At 40.1% G+C, this 21171-nt stretch overlaps 1 protein-coding gene across 1 annotated transcript; it reads right to left on the bottom strand.

Annotated features, from left to right (window-relative positions):
• Positions 1 to 715: 715 nt before the first annotated feature.
• On the bottom strand, positions 716 to 20494 carry ANAPC7 (anaphase promoting complex subunit 7). Its single transcript, XM_040444147.1, has 11 exons — positions 20292 to 20494; positions 16557 to 16743; positions 13864 to 13983; positions 10603 to 10714; positions 10116 to 10269; positions 9218 to 9360; positions 7403 to 7520; positions 6469 to 6665; positions 4013 to 4237; positions 3204 to 3354; positions 716 to 1587 (listed from the first exon to the last, which is right to left on the bottom strand). Exons 1-11 carry the CDS (start codon positions 20489 to 20491, stop codon positions 1398 to 1400), a joined length of 1797 nt encoding a protein of 598 aa, XP_040300081.1. The 5' UTR covers positions 20492 to 20494; the 3' UTR covers positions 716 to 1397.
• Between the last annotated feature and the right edge of the window lie 677 nt (positions 20495 to 21171).

Genomic DNA, 21171 nt, shown 5'->3' with positions numbered 1-21171 from the left:
CGCAGTGCCTTCTCGGGGCAGTATCCTCACCTGGAACGACCCCAACTGCTGGCTGGGCTCTTTAGAAACTGCTTGATCAAATGGTGCTGCCCAGGCTTTAAGTCTCATACTGAAATATACTTGAATAGTAACTTTTTTTTGCCCTTATAGTTATCAGATGTTCTGAGCTCCTAAACTACCGTACACGTCCATGGTTTTTACACTTTAAGACAGAACTTTCCATTTACATCAAAATCACCTATTGTACCACCTTTGAATAATTTTGTTTTAGTGAGAATTTGGGGTTAGCTGTGCCATTCTCCCCACCTTCGCCTCCAAATTAAGGATATAGTGAAAAGCACTGCATCTGAAGAAACAAGGGGAAGACGGTAGGCGAACTCTCCCAGCACCAAGCCCAGGGAACGCGCCCCCTGCTGACCCGGTGACAGAATGCTGAAACCATACACAGACTTTAGTGCCTCTGACAGAACTGGGAGGAACCAGTCTAAAACAGGCCAAAGACTCACCCCCCGGGGGAATTTAACCAATCAAAAATCCAAATAGATGAATTAGCTCAATGTTACCCGAAGTTACCAATCCTCCTGGCTCCCAAAACTCTGGGAAGAAAGGGAGTGTATTTATGGCAAATAATTCTGGGGCTGAATCAATGCATTGTGAGAGACCAAAAAAAGTAAGAAATCTATAAAGGGCTTCCATTCTGATCAACCCAACACCATTACTGTACAAAAAACAGTTTTATTAGTCAATTACCCCAGGTGTGCCTCTGGTCATGCTCTAGGTCACACCTGTTTCTCAGATCCGGCCCAGGCTCATAGGCAAGTTACCAGATTAGCAAATAGGAAAATTGTTCTGCAAAATAGCAACTGTCAGCTTAAGGCATTACTAACATTGCAGAAGGAAGCAAGGTTACTAGGGAAGTTTGGACAGCTCAGGATGATGATTTCCGGGACAGGAAACCCGCTCTGAAAGGGCCAGCCCATGCTGCTGTCTGACATGGGAGAGGACGCTTTTGCTCTGGGTGACAAGTCACTCCTTTAAACTCACCCACAATGTCACAGACAAAACACTGTCTATTCCTCAAGCTTTCAGATTTAGAAATTAGTTATATAAAAAGCACTCTGTCCCAGAAGCCCTGGCACATCTGCAGGCCTCCCAGAGAGCTCACTCGATCCTCCCTGGCTGGAGCAGGGGAGGACAGAGATAGATGGAAGGTTGGTCAGGCTCAGTTTTTAAAAATGAATTCACTACTAGAAATACGGAGCGAGGGGCAGAGACCCCTGCTGCAATTACATGCGGAATCAATGTCCTCCCAGAGAGCGGGCTCCTCCGGGCTCCTTCAGTCCACGGAAGTGCTCAGAGCAGGGCAGGCCAGTGTGGCCACAGAGCTGCCGCCTGCCTCACTGCATGCCGAACCACTGCTCCTGGTCAGCCCACTGGGCCGCCTCACTGTCGCTGCCCTCCAGGTCCCCTTCTTCCCCACTCCCTTCCATGTCGTCCACATCCTCCTCCTGAGTGGCATCCGTGGGACTCTCCTCCTTCTCCATCTTCTGCATCCCCTCTAGAGACTTCTGGTCATTGGGGTCCAAACTAGGGGACAACAAAACAAAGGAGAGGCCTGAATCTCTGCCTTGCTTCTTGCTGGCTGATGCGTCATCTCCCTGGCACGGCAGTGAAATGACCACCCAGTCACAGAGAAACTGCTAATGCCTGGCCTCTCCAAACAACTGTGGTTCCACAGGCAGGATCGAGGGAGTCCACCACTAGAAGTGAAAAAAGGCGTCTTGTCCTAATTTTTTAGAATTCTTAATTTGAGTTTTTCTCCACGTATTTCTTAAACATTATTAGCCCAGCATTCTGCTAGAGGAAGATACTAGATAACACAAATGAAAAAGCAGCAAACCACCATTAACAGAAAAATTCAAATGTAATTTCTTAACAGTATCAGAGTTTTAGGCTACAAAGTTACAAAATAATACTTATTTTTCTGTGAGTTAAGGTGTTTCACATTCTTCTGACATAATTAACCATATCAGCATTTCAGTAGTCAATCAAATCATGCTTACCATGGAACAGATTTGTCAACTCCTAAGTTAGACCCCAGGACCCAAAGCTACCCCCCTACCCAAGCATTCGAGTTTAGCAGCTGAGTCATTACACATGCCCAAACCCCCAAAGTTCAGAGGCTCCAGAACATTTATTTGACTTCTAAGCAATTCTTCCTCTTGCCTTTGTGGTTACCATCAAATCCCACCTCTAATGAGTCCTGTTCCTACTTACATAACTGTAGATTGATTTGTTACCTCTTCCCTGAAAACTTCCATACAGCTCTCACCCACACCCAGGGCTCCCAGCCCTATGGGCTCCCACCTTGCCTTCTAGAGACTGCTATGAAAGCACTTAGCACGTGGCATCGATCAGTCTGCACGCCTGAGACCGAGAGCTCCCGGAATCACAGCATACCCAGTGGTTACTGAGATGCCAGGCACATGCATGGTGCTCAACTGCTGAACAAGTAAATGGATGTGATCAGACTCAATTAAAGATAGGCCTTCACCATAACTTTATAGACACGGAGACAACCCTCAAAGAAATCACTTCTATGTTAAACAGTAAGAATACCACTATTTATTTAGTATTTACTATGTACCAGGCACAGCACTAAGAGCTTTACATGGAATAATAATTTAATCCTCATTTAATCATTTAATACCTAATAAGGTAGATATAGACAAGGAAATCTGTTAGTAACTTGCCCAATATAACAGGTGTTGTGAAGGTAGTATTCAAACTTCAGAGCTTAAGTTCTTAACTACTACAGTAGATAGAAACATGGGAAAGTACTTACAATACTTTGATTTGAAAAAGCAGAATATAAAATATATAACTACATATACCCTATAAAAATACGTTTATGCATGGGTGAGGCCAGGAAGATGATCTACACAAATGAAAACTGATGATATAGTGGTGTGGGCTGGTTAGGAGTGAAACAGTTCTTTAATGTTGCTAATATACTTTATGAAATTATTATTATTTTTTTTAGAAGTTATGAACTCACAAATAACTCTTCTACCATTACTATCATTACTCTGTTTTCAACCATGGGCACAAAAGTGTGTGTGTTTCCAGAACTCCTGTTACATAGTTCCCTGCCTCTTCTACCCCTCATTGACCTTCCCCCCCATGGGAGGCTAAGTGCCTACCTTAGTGCTATACTATATTGGTCCATTGCTTCCTGATACTCATTGACAGCTACAAGGAAATCTCCTAGGATCCGATGCAGGACACAGTCACTCTGATTAGCTAGTGCATTCCTCAGCAAAGCAATTCCATCTTCATATTTCTGTTCTCTGCCTGAAAAGAAAAAGACCCTCATTTTCCTACTTACACAACGTTTTGAAAATATACTCCCATCTCAAATCATATACACAAAACCACAACAATGATTATAATCCAACAATCTATCTGTAGATGTCCTTAAGAGAACAGTGGTGTGGCAGGAAATAAGAACAAGCTCATACGAATTCCTTTTCTATTAGGAAATGTACAGCCTGAGTTCTGATTTTGAAAAATATACTCTTAACCTAAGTTCAAATAAAAAGCCAAAATGCATTTTATTTGCCAAACTAGCCCAAACCCAGGACTTTATCATAAATTAGGACTAAAACAACCAAAGCTAAAAGGAAGTCATAGCAAATCCAGATGGGTGAAAACAGTTCAAGCTGGCTAAAACCAGTTATATTCAGCCCAAACTAGTTCGGGACAACCAAAACCAGATCAAAGTAAGCTGAACATGTACCAACCAAGTATAGCTGGTTTGAGCCACTCAAAAAGTCAGTCACTGCCAATCCAGGCCAGTTTCAGCCAGCTACATTTGGTTGTATGGACTCAAACCTACTGTAAAAAGGCACACACCTGACTGGTCATCTGTAACCAGCTGGGACCAGGAAATCCAATGAGATCAGGTTTTATATAATTAACGACAAAAGGGAAGTAAATAAGATACACTTACTAAGTAGTTCTGCTTTTTTCACCACAGCCTTAATGTAATCCGGCCTTTGGGTCAGGGCTTTATCTAATAAAGTTTTGGCTTTCTCCTGTGTCACTGGGTCTTCAAGACAAACAGTGGCTAAAAGGGTAAGGGTCTGTGCATTTGCTCCTAGAGTTTTGTAAACGTTGTTAGCCATTACCATTGCTTCACGAATACTGTTGGAAGCTAAGTAACATTCAATGAGACCTGAAAAAATAAAACACAGAAAGCTCAACCACATTACCATTCCAAGCAATGCTTCCACTCTGACAGCCTTCCAGATTGTAAACCTTCAAAGTTTCAGACAAAGGGCAGGCCAGGGGAAAACTCTGATGATGAGATCAGACTGGAGAGTAGTCTAGATGGAATAAGTGCTCTTCCCCAGAGCACTTGAGGGATGCGGAAAAAGGCTGCATGCACTGCAAAGGCACCTTTAGTTAGCGAAGGAAACACACATAAGTAAACTGAAGCATGTAAGCAGCCCAGCTGAATGATAGAGAAACAAACGTGTCCCTAATCATTACTTGAAACAGAGATGGTGCTGACAACAAAACCCAAGGTTCTACTGCCCCTTAATGAACTATTGATTTCCAGCTGTCTTCAGTCACCTTTAGTCCTAGGCTTACATGGAAGAGCTCCTAAGTTCCAAGTGAAATCCAGTTCTACAAAACTACTAGTTTGGCGTAGTTTTCTACTAACAGACTTAGGGAGCAACCTAAAGAGAAGGACAACTTTTCATTTAAAACATAAAAGCTATCTCAAAAGACATTTGCTGAACGTTTCCCTAACCTAGATGGAAAATACTTAATCAGATGGGCCAAATACATCAAATCAAGACTGGCAGCTCCTGCCTCTTATACCCACAACAAGATGCCCTATGGGGACACTTCAAGCAGAGTCAACTCTCAACTCTTCTTGCCAAGAACTTGAGAACAGAGGAAGTACTTTTTGACACAAAGCACTCATCAAAACAGAAAAACAGCTTAAACTCCAAACCCACACATCCCTGGCAGATTTTCTCTGCATACTCCTCCACCCCAGCAGCATTTATAATATTTGTGCGTGCACATTCTACCACACACTATGGTTACTTAACAGAAATTACCTAACTCTTCGGGTCAATGTGTTGGATTCCGAATACGGCTCTTTCAACTACGTATTGAGTAGTTTCATTTCCCTGCTAAAGCCCCCACTGGAACTTCAGAAGGAAATGGAAAGAATGCACTTCACTAATCCAGTGCCTGTGCCAATAAAGGAAGCTCAGCTGGAGGTTGCAAGAAGCACTGGACAGCATAATGTCATCCTGATTCAAAACTCCAAATGGTAGCTTGAGTGCAGGGAGACCACGAAGCTGGCCTGCAGAAGGTCCTCCACCCCCAGTGACTCTAACTATCCTCTGTCCAAATATTGTGGAGTTCGTTATTCAACTGCATTCCTAGGCTCTTGTGAAACAGGCATGCAGCAGAAAGGAACTAGCATGACAAAAGCAGCTGAGAGGCTTGGGAAGTTAGTTTCAGGATCAAAAATTTAAACTGGAACCAAAAGCCTGATTTACTGGGGACACTTTAAGAACAAATCCACAATAGGCAAAGCTCTCTGAATATCTAAGCAGATTTGTTCTTTACCCCAACTTCCAAATTTTCTTTCTCAAATCTGAAACTCATCTTCCTGTTAAGAACAAGTCACTCCTAGACTCCTGGGTTTATTTTTAAATTCTTATAAAAATATGCTTTTGGAGGAACTGCATCTTGTAAGATCTATTTTAACATCTGTGACTGAGTCACCAAACGTTGCTGAAGCTGGCACAGCTCCTTTTAACTCCTAGGGTCAGTTCACATGTACTTAAAATAGCACATAACAAAACAAAGTTTGACCCTGATCGTGCCCACTCAGGAGGTCACAATGAACAGACTAGTTCCCACAACCGACACTGTCATATGGATATGGAGTTACCCCATGAGTAATATTTCTGGCTTGAGGTAAGACAACTGTTAAAAAATAAGACACAACCAAGCACTCTAGCATACTGCCAGCACAGAGATTCACATTAAGGAGTGGGCCATGTTTGAAAAACAATCAGAAATAGGACAAAAAAACCTACCCCAACTACACCCTCACCAAAAACCAGAAAAAAAGAATGAGAAAAAAATTCTAAAGTTCAAGTGAAGATCCTAAATGATTTCTAAAATGCCTAATAAATGCCTAATGCAGTGATTCCCAAACTTACGTGCATGTTGGCATTACCTGCGATCATCAAAAAAATACTGTGCCTATCACACAACCACAATATTCTGATTTAGACTACAGTGGAGTGACCTGGCATCAGGATTTTAAAATGTACCCCCAGAGAACTCTAACATACAACAGGGTTTGGTAACTGCTGGCCTAGCAAAACCTTCCATCCAAGTTGATGCCACACACTATATCTTTCATCTTACCTTCATAACAATCTAAGCGACAAGGTGCAAGCCGTATAGCCTCCCGAAAGTGGATTATTGCTTCTTGGACTCTGCCCATGTTTCTAAGTGCTGCTCCCTTAAGTAGCAAAGCTTGAACGCTATTACTATTCAGCTGAATGGCCTTGGCTCCTAAATAGAGGGCCCGAGAGTAACGTTTGCTATAGAAGCTATGACACCTGGAGGGAAAGAAAAAAAAAAATTACCTAAAAGAAAATGGTAAAGAAACTTCATCTAAAAACCAAACAGAAGGTATGCTACCTGATCCTTATTGCAAACCATTAAAGGTTTAACCTAAGATACTGAGGGGAGAGGGGGTACCAAAAAACCCATTTTCTGTATTTCATTTATTTATGAAGAGAGCGAGAATAACTTAAGCAGGATCCACACTGAGTGTGGAGGCTGACACAGGACTTCATCTCGCCACTCTGAGATCATGTCACGGGCCTAAATCAAGAGTCAGACGCTCAACCAACTGAGCCACCCAGGCAATCCTAAATATTTATTTTTAAGAAGAAATCTTGATATGGAAGGAAAAATTATGGAAAAGAACCTGATGTCTGGATATGTTATCAGGTGAGAGATATTTAGATATAGCACGGTATAACACAAATACCGTGTTATTTGCCACGGTAAATAACAAAGCAGCAGCTCCTAGCCTGTTCACTGATGGCTTCCAGTGCTAAGCATGATGCACTGTCTCAGTTGATACTTGCCCCATGAAAATCCTCATTTTCCAAATGAGAAAAGGGATTCAGAGAGGTAACTAATATATCCAACGTCAAAGGCCTTGATCTGAATCTAAGTCTGATTATCTCTTAATCTGTGTTTTCAACCTATATTCTATTTGGGAGGCACCACAATTTCCTAAAGGATGTACTGAAACCTGGAAAGAAAAAAGAATGCATAAACATACCCAGAGACTACCCAGGGTTCTGCATGCTGATCAGAAATATTAAAAAGGCGGCAGCCAAGGTTCTCCACATCCTCTAGCCGCCCTTCTCTTGCCAGGAGGTAGCCATATACATCCATTCCTAGAAAGGAAGAGGCTTTTTTAAAAAGCAGGCAGGAGTCCTTTATAAATGAGCAGCAGCCTTCATCAGAGTCCCCACTGAGGCCCCAGCTCCGGCTCGGTCTGAGCCCTTTCCACAATCATGAGCTCCTCCCACCAGCATTCCCAGTTTCCTACAACGTGACTATTAAAAAGACAAAACACATCCAAAAAATTTAAAAAGCAAAGGAGTAAAGGGGCACCTGGGAGGCTCAATCGGTAAGTGTCCAACTTTTGATTCCAGCTCAGGTCATATCTCATGGTTCATGAGTTTGAGCTCCACATCAGGCTCTGTGCTGATGGTGCAGAGCCTGCTTGGAATTCCCTCTCCCTCTCTGCCCTTCCCTCCCTCCCCCCACTCCCCACTCACTCTAAATAAATAAATAAATAGCTAGCAAGAAAGCAAAGGAGTAAAGGAACTACACCTCACAACTTGAAAGCCAATTCTTTTCGGGAACTGTTCATCCCTACAACCTGTGGCATGATATATAGCTATCCAAATTCATATCCAGAAAAGGCCCAAAAAAAGCATTAAGTAAGTTCTCTTCTCCAAGAGGCCTAAGCATAGTCAAGAGTATACACTGAATATGCCAGTGGGTCTCAGAAAAAGTTAGCCTATTCCAGAAAAAGCATCTAGTTCTTTCTGGAGTCCAGTTGATTTAAGATCACCCCACTCCCTGCTTATTCTCACTCATGTTCTATAAAAAGGGTAGCATGCTTGCTGTCACCTAGCTCCTCCCACCACCCCCCTCATCCCTTGTTATCCCTTCAGGCTCCAAGGAAAATGCCTCTCATGACAAGATCACTGCAACACTCCTGCTGATCCCCAAACTCGGGCCTGAGGTTTCAACTCCAAGCTGTCAACTAATGTCAGACTAGTATTTCTAACACACCATTTTCATCATGGGCACAGGCAGCTCTGAGGAGAGAAATAAGCACTGGACAGGAGGGAGACGTTAGGCAAATGAATTCATCTTTCTGGATCTGTTTCCTCATCTCCCTGCTCTGTTGTTTTCATGGCTTAAGAGTCTACAGAACTAACTATTGTCACCAGGTCATTATTTTTCTGATGGCCTCTTTTGGGACTTTACAAGCAGATTTCAGCCTATCTATCAGACATTATTTCCCACTACCCATCACTTGCTGCCAGTCACTGGACACTCACCCTTTGGAAGTCCCTATGGCTCACTCCTTCAGCTATAATCTTTCAGATCAATGATTTTTTTGTTGTTCATTCCTAATCACTTCCTTCAATCACCTCATCCCTTTCTTAATGTCTATTCACTTACTGCCTTTTAACTACAATAAGGACACAGTGAAGCTACATTCCCTAAAAGGATATTACGGTTTTGGGGATGCCATCCAAATTCCCTGTCAGGCACACCATACATAAATTTACAAATCATAAGGAAGGGATATCACCTCTCCCAAAAGAAAAAGAGCCAAATAATGATCTGTCTGGAGACACTTGAATTCAAGCAAAAACAACTGCTCAAAATGGAATTACTCAAGTGTTACAGACATGTGTCAGGACCTCTAAAAAGGTAAAAGGCTACTGTAATAAGTTCCACAAAATGTTTATATGAAAACTAGTATCAGAAGATCATGCTATATTTTCTCCCTTTCTTTCCTGATCCTCCCCTCTACAGGTACTTTCACCCTGCCTCAAGAATTACTTACCTTTTATCAGATAAGGATCCAACATCTGTGCCTGTTCAAACTTGAGGACAGAGTTTTTATTGTCTCCAGCTCTGAAGTACAGATCTGCTAAGCTTCCCAGCAGGTCCACGTTATCTCGCAATAAGGACTTTTTCTCTAGTGAACTTCAAGATATTAAACATTGACCCTTAACATCTATTATGAATCCTCTTAGTTGCTGAATCTGGGTGACAGGCAATATAGGTACTATTCTCTTTTGTGTATATATATTTCATAATAAAAACTTTTAAAACAAACCATATTCACTATATTTTCTCATTCTGAGTTTATGATTTAAAGAATATTACATAGGGTAAGAAAGCCAATATTCAGAATGAACAGAAATCTCTCATTACCTAGAAAGAACTTTTTGGTTGTAGGTTTTCAGAGGACAACATGGTGTTAAATGTAATGTCATTCACAAGTGACTGCTACTTACTACTCAACCAAATTACTTCATATAACACAAGACCCAGTCTCTTGTCCCAGGACTTTACTTGAGTAGAAAGAAAATCCCAGTTCTACAGAAACAACCCAGGTCAGATGCTGCAATTTATGCTCCTGGGATGTCCAAAGACGATGTTCATCCAGGTTCAAGCATGACACACTAAGACAATCTGCTTTACAAGGGTTACCACTTTTGCAAATACTTGGTCAAAGAGCTGAACTTGGTCAAAGTTTACATTTAACAGGTCCTCACAGCAGGGATTCTTACTCTTAGGACCATTAAGTACGTTAAGAGACTAAGAAAGCCTAAAGACAACAGGCTACGACACCAAGAGATAAGCATCTCCTATTTCTATTTTGCTAATTTAGATACATCAGATCTCCATACAAGCAAAGGGCCTCAAGAAAACTGAATTAACTTTGTGTCTCTCACCAGATGGTATTGATTGCTCTCGAGTTGTCACCAGTGTGCACAAAAGCATATGCTTTGATCCACACAGAGAGCCAATCCAAGTTAGGCACAGTCTGGATCACATTCATTGTCATCGATGCCACCTCTGCGCCTTTTACAGAAAGGGACAGCAAACCTAATCCAACAGAAAACAGGAGAAATAAAGTGAGGCACAGCTCTCCTCTTCTGCAATGCAAGAAGCAATAAGTTACCCTTTCCATGGACTACAAGGTGCCCTTTCCCTATTCTGAGCAAGATGCAGATGGCAAAACAACCATAATTTAATATTCTTGATTGTGTGAAATCAATTTAAATTTAAATTTCTTGATGTGTGAAAAATACATGACAATAATAATCTACTGGATCACTCTCTGGAAGTTAGGCACGGGAAAATTCTAATGTATAGCCAAGACTGAGAACATCTCAGAGAGTAAACACTACATAGAAATAAACTGAGAATAATCTGTACCTAGAATGGCATCGAGGGCTAATGGGCACTGCCTCAGCACTTCCTTATAGCTGGTGACTGAAGGGCGCTCCTGACCAGCCTTCTTGTATAGATTTGCCAGCATCATGTTTATCTGTAACAAACAAAAACACAAGACAGTAAGATAAGCGTACATTGCAAAGAAAGTATCTCACCACCAATTAAGTCCTGATTTTTTATTACCAGCTACTATTCTAATTTTTACTGGAAAATCTACCCATAGCTCAGTGGAAATAAACAAAGACCAATCCCATTCTTTAAACCAAAGAGGAAATTACTACCTTTGCTTTTCCTAGGTCCTCCCATTTCTAAGAGGAAAGTCAAATTCCTCTCACTTACCCAAACAAAAGGTCCAGTAATATCTAGACCAAAGATACTGCCCCTGGAAATAGGAGTAATATATATTTGAGAAATGTTACAGAAATCTAATTACCTTGATTCTTTCTTGATCTTTAGAAGATGAACTACCTAGAAGTGCTCAAGTTTACATACTTTAAATGCAATTATATTGAGGCATAAGAAAGAGAGGAATTCTTAACACAGCTTGTTAAGAAAGACCAGATGAATTTTCCCCAAAAAGGAAATGACAGATACAGAGTTACATACTTGGCTTCTGATAATTATTCTAGAAGCTAGACTGTTGCCTTTCTAACGCTTAAAGCTTGGACCTATCTGACTATCTGACTCTTCCAAGTAATGCTACAGAAGTCAAACTCTGACTGACTTCTAGAAGTGACAATGATCCAAAGGTTAGCTACATCACTTAAATCCAATAAATGCATTTTTAGCACAGTAAAGCTCTATTAAAATAACCCTAAAAATGCAACAAGGAAAATCTGAGAAAACCTAAAAGTTCCAGAGAATGTAGAAGTTACAGGGAAAGTAAATGATCTTAATACTACAGGGAGAAAAAGAGAACATTCCAATTTGAAATTAATAGATCTTAAACACAGCAATTTTTGCCAGGTCATTAACCTAAGGAAGCAGTCAACATGAACACACAAAAGAAAAAAAGCCAATCCCCAATCTCTTCAGTTATTTGTAGCCTGGTATGCCAGATATTTACTCAAAAGAGTGGCTCTGAAGATGAAGAACATCTGTTCCAATTATGACTTACAGTATATAAAACAATCTAGTATGGCATTAATCCATACTGATGATTCAAACAATGAAATAATGAAATACCAGAAATAAAACTTTATTTGGCCTCAGCTTTTCCATTTTAGGCTATGTTGAAAATGCAAAAGAAAATACTTAAAGGAAAACTCCAGTATTGGTGTCAATACTTGAAAAGAATAAAAGGTTAAATTTAAGATCCTTTCTTGACTGCTTGTTATTAACAAACTATGACCCACACATCATCTGTCTCAACAAATATTAAAATTCCCTTTAAACTACCTGTCACTTCAAAAGAATGAGTTTTGAGTACTACCTATGAGAAAGTCAATCCTTTTTAAAGCAGATCCTTACTTGGGAACATCACAAAGCCACACGCCATAAACACAAGCAGTCATCATTTTCTAAAAACTGAGTGAGAAATTGTATGTTGATATGTTTACTTTTAAAAGTTGAAGATTTACCAAGATATAATAATCTCACACTGGAATTTTCCTTTAAAAAGTGAAGAAATGTGTGGTGGTGTTTACCATACATTAACAGACGTTCATTTAGACGTATTTTGACTCACTTCCTTGTCCTTTACACAGACTGAGAAGCCAGTTAACTCCCTAACGGACAAGAAAGAAAAACTGTAAATATTATAGGTTTATGTTTGAGGCATACATCTTTGCTTGTTCCTGGCTACAACAGCTCTACAGAATGAGGGATATGTACTCCTAACAAATGTGGATTCCTTTAGTCCCTCTTAAAATGGTGGCTTTAAATACCAAAGTGTTAGATACCACAAAGCTGAGCTTATTTGCCATTACTCATTTTCAAAAAATGTCCCCACCCTCAAGTCATTAAGGAGGAAATTATGGTACATTTCCAATAAGATAAGGAACAGGTATCATTCAAAGTTTATAATCAAAATGGCATCTTCCAAAAGAAAGACACCCCTCACATAGGCAAAAAAAATTATCCTTGGGGTTAAGACTTTCACAGGATATCAGAAAAAAATTCAGCATATAGTATCCAAGCTTATTATGAGACAGGTTATTCTAAAACATGTTTCCAAATATTTTTAATAGCAGCCAGTACCGTAAAATAAACTGGGAAAATCGCTTAGTTTTAAAAAACTCAGAAAATAATACATAAATCTTCAATGAGGAGATGCTTACACATGTTCTAATCAAGTTTGATTGGTTACTTTTAAAACTCAGCCGACACTTAGGAGAAAAAACACTACACCACCGCTTAGATTCCTTTTCTAAGGGCAGGAGGAAGTATACAGGCATCTTACATATAAAATTCCTTATCATTAAGCACAAGGTGCACAGAACAGTTCTTCAGTGAAGTGAGGAAGGCAGGTGACATGAGAATACATGGTAGAATATTAACCACTGATGTGAATTCAATACTAAAAGCAAAGATCCTCACTGTTCCTCTAAACTGGACTTCAAAAAAAACCGGTAATCAAAGATGCCCAATATAATACTCCTTACAGTATAGTACTTTAAAAAGTATTCTTTCATAAAGGAACTTAAAGTTAGCAAAGTATTATTAACCTCATTTTATAAATAAGAAAAAAAAAGTAAAGTTCAAATTGGTAACTTGCCCAAGTTCATACTACACACTTCACAGCTTGTATGCCCTAAACTCAGACAAGATCTTTTGATTTCAGTTGAAGGTGTTCTACTGATATGTTACCAATTCAAACACAAATATGTATCTCACACACAAATAAAGATCTTGTAGTCCTGGATCTTGAAACCAAAGGGATTAATAAATTCATTCATATAATCAAATGGGGACACCTATAGAATGCAAAACATGAGATTCTTAAAAAAGTACTGCTGCCACCTGGAAGCGTTTACAAATTATTTCCATTGGTAAGAAATACCAAAATATGAGCACTTGTAATATTCTCCAGCTACCATTTTCATCAGACGAATTTTCAGAGTTTCATAAGAAAGTAATTCTTCTATCTCTCTGAACCTCATCTACTCCATTTTCAGGGGAACAAAGTGAGTCAAGAGTAAAATATTCAGATGGACTCCCTAATGCATGGAGAAAACATGGAGGAAATGGGTTGGAAGGACTGGGTAGGAGAAGAATATATACCAAATTATCAATTCAACTTACTTTGGGAGTTCTTTGTCTTGAAGGGATCCCATCAAGAATAGCAATGGCATCCTTATCTTGTTTTAGCATTGTATAACATTCAGCCATTTTGTATTTCACTTCAATTTCAGATGGAAGACACTAAGAGGCAATGAAAACATTTCTTCAAAATATTACTTCAACAGTAAGGCAGTTCCTCAAAACGTTAAACATAGAGTCACTATATGACCCAGCAATTCTGCCCCTACACATCCAGCCAAGAGAACCAAAAACCTATGTTCACACAAAAACCTGCACATAAATGTTTATATAAACATTACTGATAGACAAGAAGTGGAAATAACATAAATGTCCATCAACTAATGAATAGTTATGGCATATCCACAAAATGGAATATTATTCAGCAATAAAAAAGAACAAAGAACCGATTCATGCCATAACATGGGTCAAATCTAAAAACATTATGCTCAAGTAAAAGAAACCAGACACAAAAGGTCACATACTGTATGATTCTATTCATATGCAATGTCCAGAATAGGTAAATCCATGGAGACAGAAAAAGGTTAGTGATTCCCAGAGGCTAAAGAGATAAAAGGCTTGCAAATTTCCTAGGGTGATGAAAATGTTCTGGAATTAAAGTGATGACAGTTGCACAATTTTGTGAATATACTACAACCCAGTGAATTGTTAATTCTGGGAGGTGAAATAGATCTTAATTTTTGAAAAATTCCTTAAAGATTAATTATAGAGGGGCGCCTGGGTGGCGCAGTCGGTTAAGCGTCCGACTTCAGCCAGGTCACGATCTCGCGGTCCGTGAGTTCGAGCCCCGCATCGGGCTCTGGGCTGATGGCTCAGAGCCTGGAGCCTGCTTCCGATTCTGTGTCTCCCTCTCTCTCTGCCCCTCCCCTGTTCATGCTCTGTCTCTCTCTGTCCCAAAAATAAACGTCGAAAAAAAAAATTAAAAAAAAAAAAAAAGATTAATTATAGAAAACAAACTGATGGTTACCAGAGGGGAGGGGCTAAGGGGATAGGTTAAATAGGTGATGGGGATTAAGGAGTACACTAGTTGTGATGAGCACAGGGTGATGTATGGAAGTGGTGAATTACTATATTGTATATCTGAAACTAATACAACACTGTATGTTAACTAACTAGAATTAAAACAAAAACTTAAAAAAATTAAAATGTGAGGTAAAAAAAATTCCTTAAAGATTAAGTGCATTTAATTAATATGAAAGGTTTAGCATGGTGCTTGGCATACTGAATGCTCAAAAAGTTAGCTACTTCTATGAGTGACCCTGTGTGGATAATATACATGATTTCCATTCAGTGTCAGAAAACAGAGAAAATCCTGGGGTGCCTGGTTGGCTCAGTCAGTGGAGTGTGCAACTCTTCATCTCAGTACTGTGAGTTTAAGTCTCACACTGGGTGTAGAGATTATTTAAAAAATAAATAAGTAAAATAAAAAGAAAATAGAGAAAATCCTGGCAATCAGCTCTTTAATAACAAAAATCAAAGGTTTTACATACAGAAAAAAAAAACAACATGAAGATATAGAGGCTTTAAAAAAAAAAGGGAAACTACATTAATTTGTCTTTTTTCAAAATGTGGAAAAATACAAAGCAGAAAAAACATGACTTATAATTTCACACCCAGTTCATCCTACTGACATTACTTTTCAGTGTAAGTTGCATGTATAATTTAAACTTAAAAGAGGGTCAAATTGCAAAGTAAAAATTCCCCTCTCCCTAAAGCTTTCCACTGTTAAATTTCTTTCCTTCTACACATAAAATCCTTCACACATAATGCATATACAACATATGTTTATATATAATATATATCAGATATATATCTGATACATATCCATACTTTCTATTAACATCGATTTTCAGCATTTATATATATATATATATATATATATATATATATATGGTATATACGAAGATATATTTATATATCTATAATCCATCCCCTTTAAGCAAACAGAACAGACTTCTACAAATCTTATTTTCCTTACTATTATGTGTAGTTCTTTTCAAATCAGCACATGTACCTCTATCTCATTTTTCATTTCAGTAATAGTTCATCATATCCCATCTTACGGCTATGCGCTAATTTAACTAGACTCCACTGATGAACACTTGCTTTCAGTTTCTTACCATTAAAAATAATGCTGCAATAAGCAGCCTTAGTTATACACCCTGTAAATCTTCTGGAGTCTACTATTAGAGTTAATTTCTGGTAATTGGATATCTCCATCAAATCAGAAGACTGTGTGAAATTACAATTCTCCCCTTCATTTATTTAATTATCAGGCAACCAAAACTGGCAGGAATTCTTAGTATTTCCCATAAATTTCCCTAGGTTCTTGCAATCCTAATACCTGAGTTACATTTTAAAAGTTGTACTTTAATTAAACTTATAAAAACACTGGATTTTGAGTTCTGTTTGTATAAAAGGGAGGAACAATGCAGAACCTCGGTGAACCCATATAATTCATGTTTAATTCCATTTTTAGATTCATCCAGAGTGAATTTTGCATTCTTGCATCTATGTGGTTTCTCATCTTTGTTTCTCTAGTCAGCTCTCCTTTAAAACTATTTTTTATTTTCCCCTCCTCTACATCTAGTCCACAGTCTTGTAAATTCTTTCAGTCTCTCACCCTCAAAAAAAAAAAAAAAAAAAAAAAATTTCACACTTCCATCTCCATTTACCTGACTTTGCGGAGTAGATGCAGAATTGCCAGTTGAAGGTCTCACTTTTGAAGTTTTACTTAGGGCTTTCTTCTGCTGCAAAGCCATGGTATACTTACTCACAGCATTCCGATATTCTTTATCATGAAAGAGAGAATCTGCGTGATACACCAAGAGCTGGTACTTCTGGGATGGGGAGAATAACTCACTGGAAAACAAAGAAAATACCCCCTACATGGGTTATTTTGAACTGTTAGACAGAACACCCTCCTTAGTGTCCACATAAGCCTAGCATAAAGCCTTGTATAAGGACAGTTTACAAAAAAGTCAACATATCATAAATGCTAGTCCTTAAAATGAGAGGCATGAGAGTCGCACTCTACGCTAATATGGTCAGCACATCCAGGAAACTGCTTTAAATTGCTCTATTTTAATGTTTTTCTCCTTTATTTACTAAAAAAGCAATGATACCTCTAAATCAAATACAGTAATACACACATATACAAAGAGAAATGTTATACATTTTTTCCTCCCCTTCCTTAGCCCAAGTCCTCTTAACTTAACAATCTGATATATATATCCATACTTTCTTATATTAACATCGGTTTTTAGCATAATATAGACAAAAGGAGAAAAATCACAATGACTTAACAAATTCTACCAGGATGGGTTGAACAACTTGGAAAAGAGAAACCTCACCACTTTGAAACCTTTTCAGGAAAGTGCTGAACAAAAAGAGATTTCAAAGGAACTGAAAACTCTTCAAATACTGAAGATAGGAATACTAACATACTGAAGTATGAGAATAGAACAGAATAGAATAAAATAGAATAGAATAAGCCAATGGGACAGAGTAGGATAGAAAGAGGATTAGCCTTATTTGATGAAGTTTTTTGTTTTTTTTTTAATACAAAAGTAAACTTCTACTAACACTAGAATTTTTATCTCAAGTCACAGGGATTTAAGGACCAGTGTAAAAGAACCAAGATGTTTCAAAACTTTTTCACTAATGTTGAACATTCCTCACAAGCATAATAACTGCCTAGAAGCTGGCCACCATTCTTAATGGGAAACATTTTTAATCGCCAATTCCACCTCCCCACCGTTCCTGACAAGAATTTACACATTTTTCTTTGACAAGTAAAGCTATAGCTGTTTAAAATGAAAGAACAGTCACAGTCAACTGTGTAAACAGTTAATTTGTCAACAAATGAAGGATACTCAAGAATAGATACCAGAGATTAGTAGCTGCCAGGGGCTGGAGAAAGTGGGACCAGGGGTGATTACTAATAGAATATGGGGTTTCTTTTGGGGATAATGAAAGTTTGGGATAGACAGTGGTGATGGTTGTACAACTCTGTGAATAGATTTAAAACCAAGGGGGCCCTTGGGTGGTTCAGTCAGTTAAGTGTCCAACTCTTTTTTTTTTTTTTTTTTTTTTGGCTCAAGTCATGATCCCAAGGTGGTGAGATAGAGCCCCACATCGGGGCCCTGCACTGACAGTGTGGAGCCTGCTTGGGACCCTCTCTCTCTCTCTCTCTCTCTCTGTCTCTCTCTCTCTCTCTGCCCCTCCTCCACTTGTGCTTTCCCTCTCTCAAAAATAAACTTAAAAAAAAAAAAAGAACACAGAAATGTATGCTTTAAAATGATGCATCTAATAGTATGTCAAGTTTATCTTAATTTTTTTAATCTTAAAGAAAAAAAGGACAGGTACGCTAAACACTGGATATAAAATTACAAAGGAAATTCAAGGACTAAAAGGTATAGTCCAGCTAGTTAAGATCTCTTCCAACTCTGAGAATCTATATATTTACTGAGAAATAAGATTTAATAGAAAATATTGCTACACTCAAAGCATTCAGATATTTATATATTGTAACACATATGCCTACTTATACACCTATAAATTATCTTCGGAATGACACACGAGACTGTTAATCGTTGTTGCCTGTGGTGAATGGAAAACGATGGAGTGAGGTCTTGTGGTGAGAACTTCTAAGATCTGTATTCTAATCACTCTTAACACCTAAGGAGGTCAGTACAGTGCTTTTGTGCAGTGAGCACTCACGTGTTTATTGAATGTGCTAAGGAAGTAGGTACAACCTCAGGGAGGTAAAACTGCCCAAATTCACACACTCCGTGAGAAGCCATGATGTCTGGACTTCGGTCCTTCTGATTCTAAAGTCTTCAGTCTGACCCACCACAGTCTACTTCTGAGTGGCGTAACTGAATTTTCTACTCAGGGTGGACCCATTTGCATTTGGCCTGCTCTAGAAGCTGTCTAGGTCAGAAAGGAAAAGCCTGTTAAGCGCCTGTAATGCAGCTACTCTATTTTATTTCCATGAGTGTGCTTCTGGACCTTGCTCCGTGAGACCCATCATTTCACCACCATCCACTTAGTGTTGACAGCGAGGAAGCCCTGGTCTCTTTCAGCCTTCTGTGTTTATTCTGCAGCCTTGCAGTTGGTTTTGAGTGACTGGTCAAGGCACACTTTCCTTCATGGGAATTTATGCACCAGTTAGTCATTACTCTTGGTTCCTGCAGATGTTACAGGATAATTAGAAGCAGTTTAATCCACTAAGCTTAGTCCATGTTTCTGTAAATTAGGTTATCTGCATACCTGTTCTGTACTGTTTGAATTTTTTACTGTGTATACTGCTAATTCAATATGAAATTTAATAATAAACGATAAAGGTCAGAATTTAAACTGACCTCCCTGAAGCTAGGAAAACACCTTCTGACCTTCATCAATTAAAAAAAAAAAAAAGAGGGGCGCAGAATATAAAACAGGACAAAGGGATGGAGTAGTGAGGGTAAGGGACAATTCTGATGGTTACAGAAGCTGTTCTTTAGGAGGGATGTCTTGAGCTGGAACCTGACGGAGGACACAGCTCTCTGAGGTGAGGACTGCAAGCGGAGCAGCAAATGCCAAGCCCTGAGTTGAGAACTGAGCTTGGTGTGTTCAAGTGACAGAAAGAAGAGCCTGCAAGGCTGAAGCACAGTGAGCAGAGGACAGGAGAGGAGGTCGGGGAGAAAAATGTTTGGCCTTGGAGGTCACGGGAGAGAGTTTTAAGTACAATGGGGGAATTAAAGCAGGGGGGGCAACGCGCACTCAAGGCTGGAAAGAGCCCTGCGCTGCATCCGTCATAAGACTCCAGAAACCGCAGCTCTGAAAACAAGAAAGGGGCACTGCATGTCCTTAAAAAGGCGCCACTCCCACCCAGCAGAGTCTCCCGTTTTCAGGGGTTCTGGAGCCCAGAAAGTGGACCCTTCTGACACATCCAAGGGGAAAAGATCAATCTCAGATGGGGGACGAAGGTATAAGACCGGGCCTTTCTGAGCGGCGGCGAGCGAGAAAACGTTCTTCGGGGAAGAGCCGGGAAGAGAGGAGTCAGCCCAGCGAAGTGACAGTCGTTCTGCCGGGCGACAGGTGCCTCAGGAAACCCGCCGCTCCCAACTTTCGGGAAACCCTAGCCAGGCTCGCCCTCAGAGCCTCCGCCTTCCATTTCTCGAAGCGGCCGCTCGCCACATCTCCCTCAGGGAGCTCATCCCAGCGTCTGGCACAGCGCAGAGACCAAGTGAACTCAACTTGCGTTCCCAGAACGGCTCCGCCTGACGACGCCTTCGCTGACCCCGAAGCCTCAGCGGAGAGGCCCGCGGTCGCTCTTCCCGCCAGTCCCCAGGCCCCCTCTGCCCCCGCTCCCAAACCGGAGCCACTTTCTCCTCAGCCCCAGGCCGCTCCCCGCCTCAACTCACGGGTTGTTATTACTCATTGTAAGTAACAAGCTGCTGAGGAGCCGCACGTTAGAGTGCAGCCCCGCGGCCGCCATGTCTCGCACGTGGTCTATCACATTCATCCTGCCCGGCAAGGCCGCTGGCAGCGGCGGCAGCGGCGCGAAAAGCCGGTAGAAGCTCCTTAGGGAAGACTCCAAAATGGCGGCCTCGCCGGGGTCCATCGGGTCCACAAGCGGCACCGCCCCCAGGAAAATAGGCAACTATTGAAGTGCCTGAGGAAAAAAAAAACCCACAAATATAATAAACTCCATTCCTTTCCCCAAGCATCCTATGAAGTGGAATGATTTGGTTTAGGCGTTGTTTTTGTTTAATTTTGTTTTGTTTTAGCAAAAGTTATGTCATCGTTCTAAGCGGCAAACTTTATTGAGGGCTCACAATGGGCTGGGGACAGAAGGCACTTCGGTATGAATATATGCTCTATTGAAATAAGATGGCTCGGGGAGAAATATGTGTCTCAAAAATTAATAAAAACGTATGGATTTATCATAAATCAATACAGGAGAGTTGGGGGAGAATCTCCTACAGCTGGAGTTAAATATTTTAATCAGGCGCTAGGGGCAGGCTTAACTGCTTTTACAATCGGACTTGCGCACTAGGCTGAAGACACCACGCCCCCTTCTTTCAGCTAGTGTGTGTACCTGCAGAAGTCAGGCTTCACCCTTTGGATAACTTCCGAGGGTGCAAAAGGGTATATTTTTACCCTTTGAAGTGGCTCACTAGCTCGGAGTGAATAAGGACTAGGTTGAGTTTTAGCCATCTTAATATCTGTGTAGTGGTAACTTACTGTTCTAATTTGCAGTTCCCTGCTGACATACGATGTTGAGCATCGCATTTGCCAATT

The sequence above is a fragment of the Herpailurus yagouaroundi genome, unplaced genomic scaffold, assembly GCF_014898765.1.
Source record: "Herpailurus yagouaroundi ecotype Mexico unplaced genomic scaffold, PumYag 191, whole genome shotgun sequence".
In the NCBI taxonomy this organism is placed as follows: domain Eukaryota; kingdom Metazoa; phylum Chordata; class Mammalia; order Carnivora; family Felidae; genus Herpailurus; species Herpailurus yagouaroundi.
The sequence above is the reverse complement of the archived record's forward strand: the minus strand, read 5'-3'. Positions and strand labels throughout refer to the sequence as shown.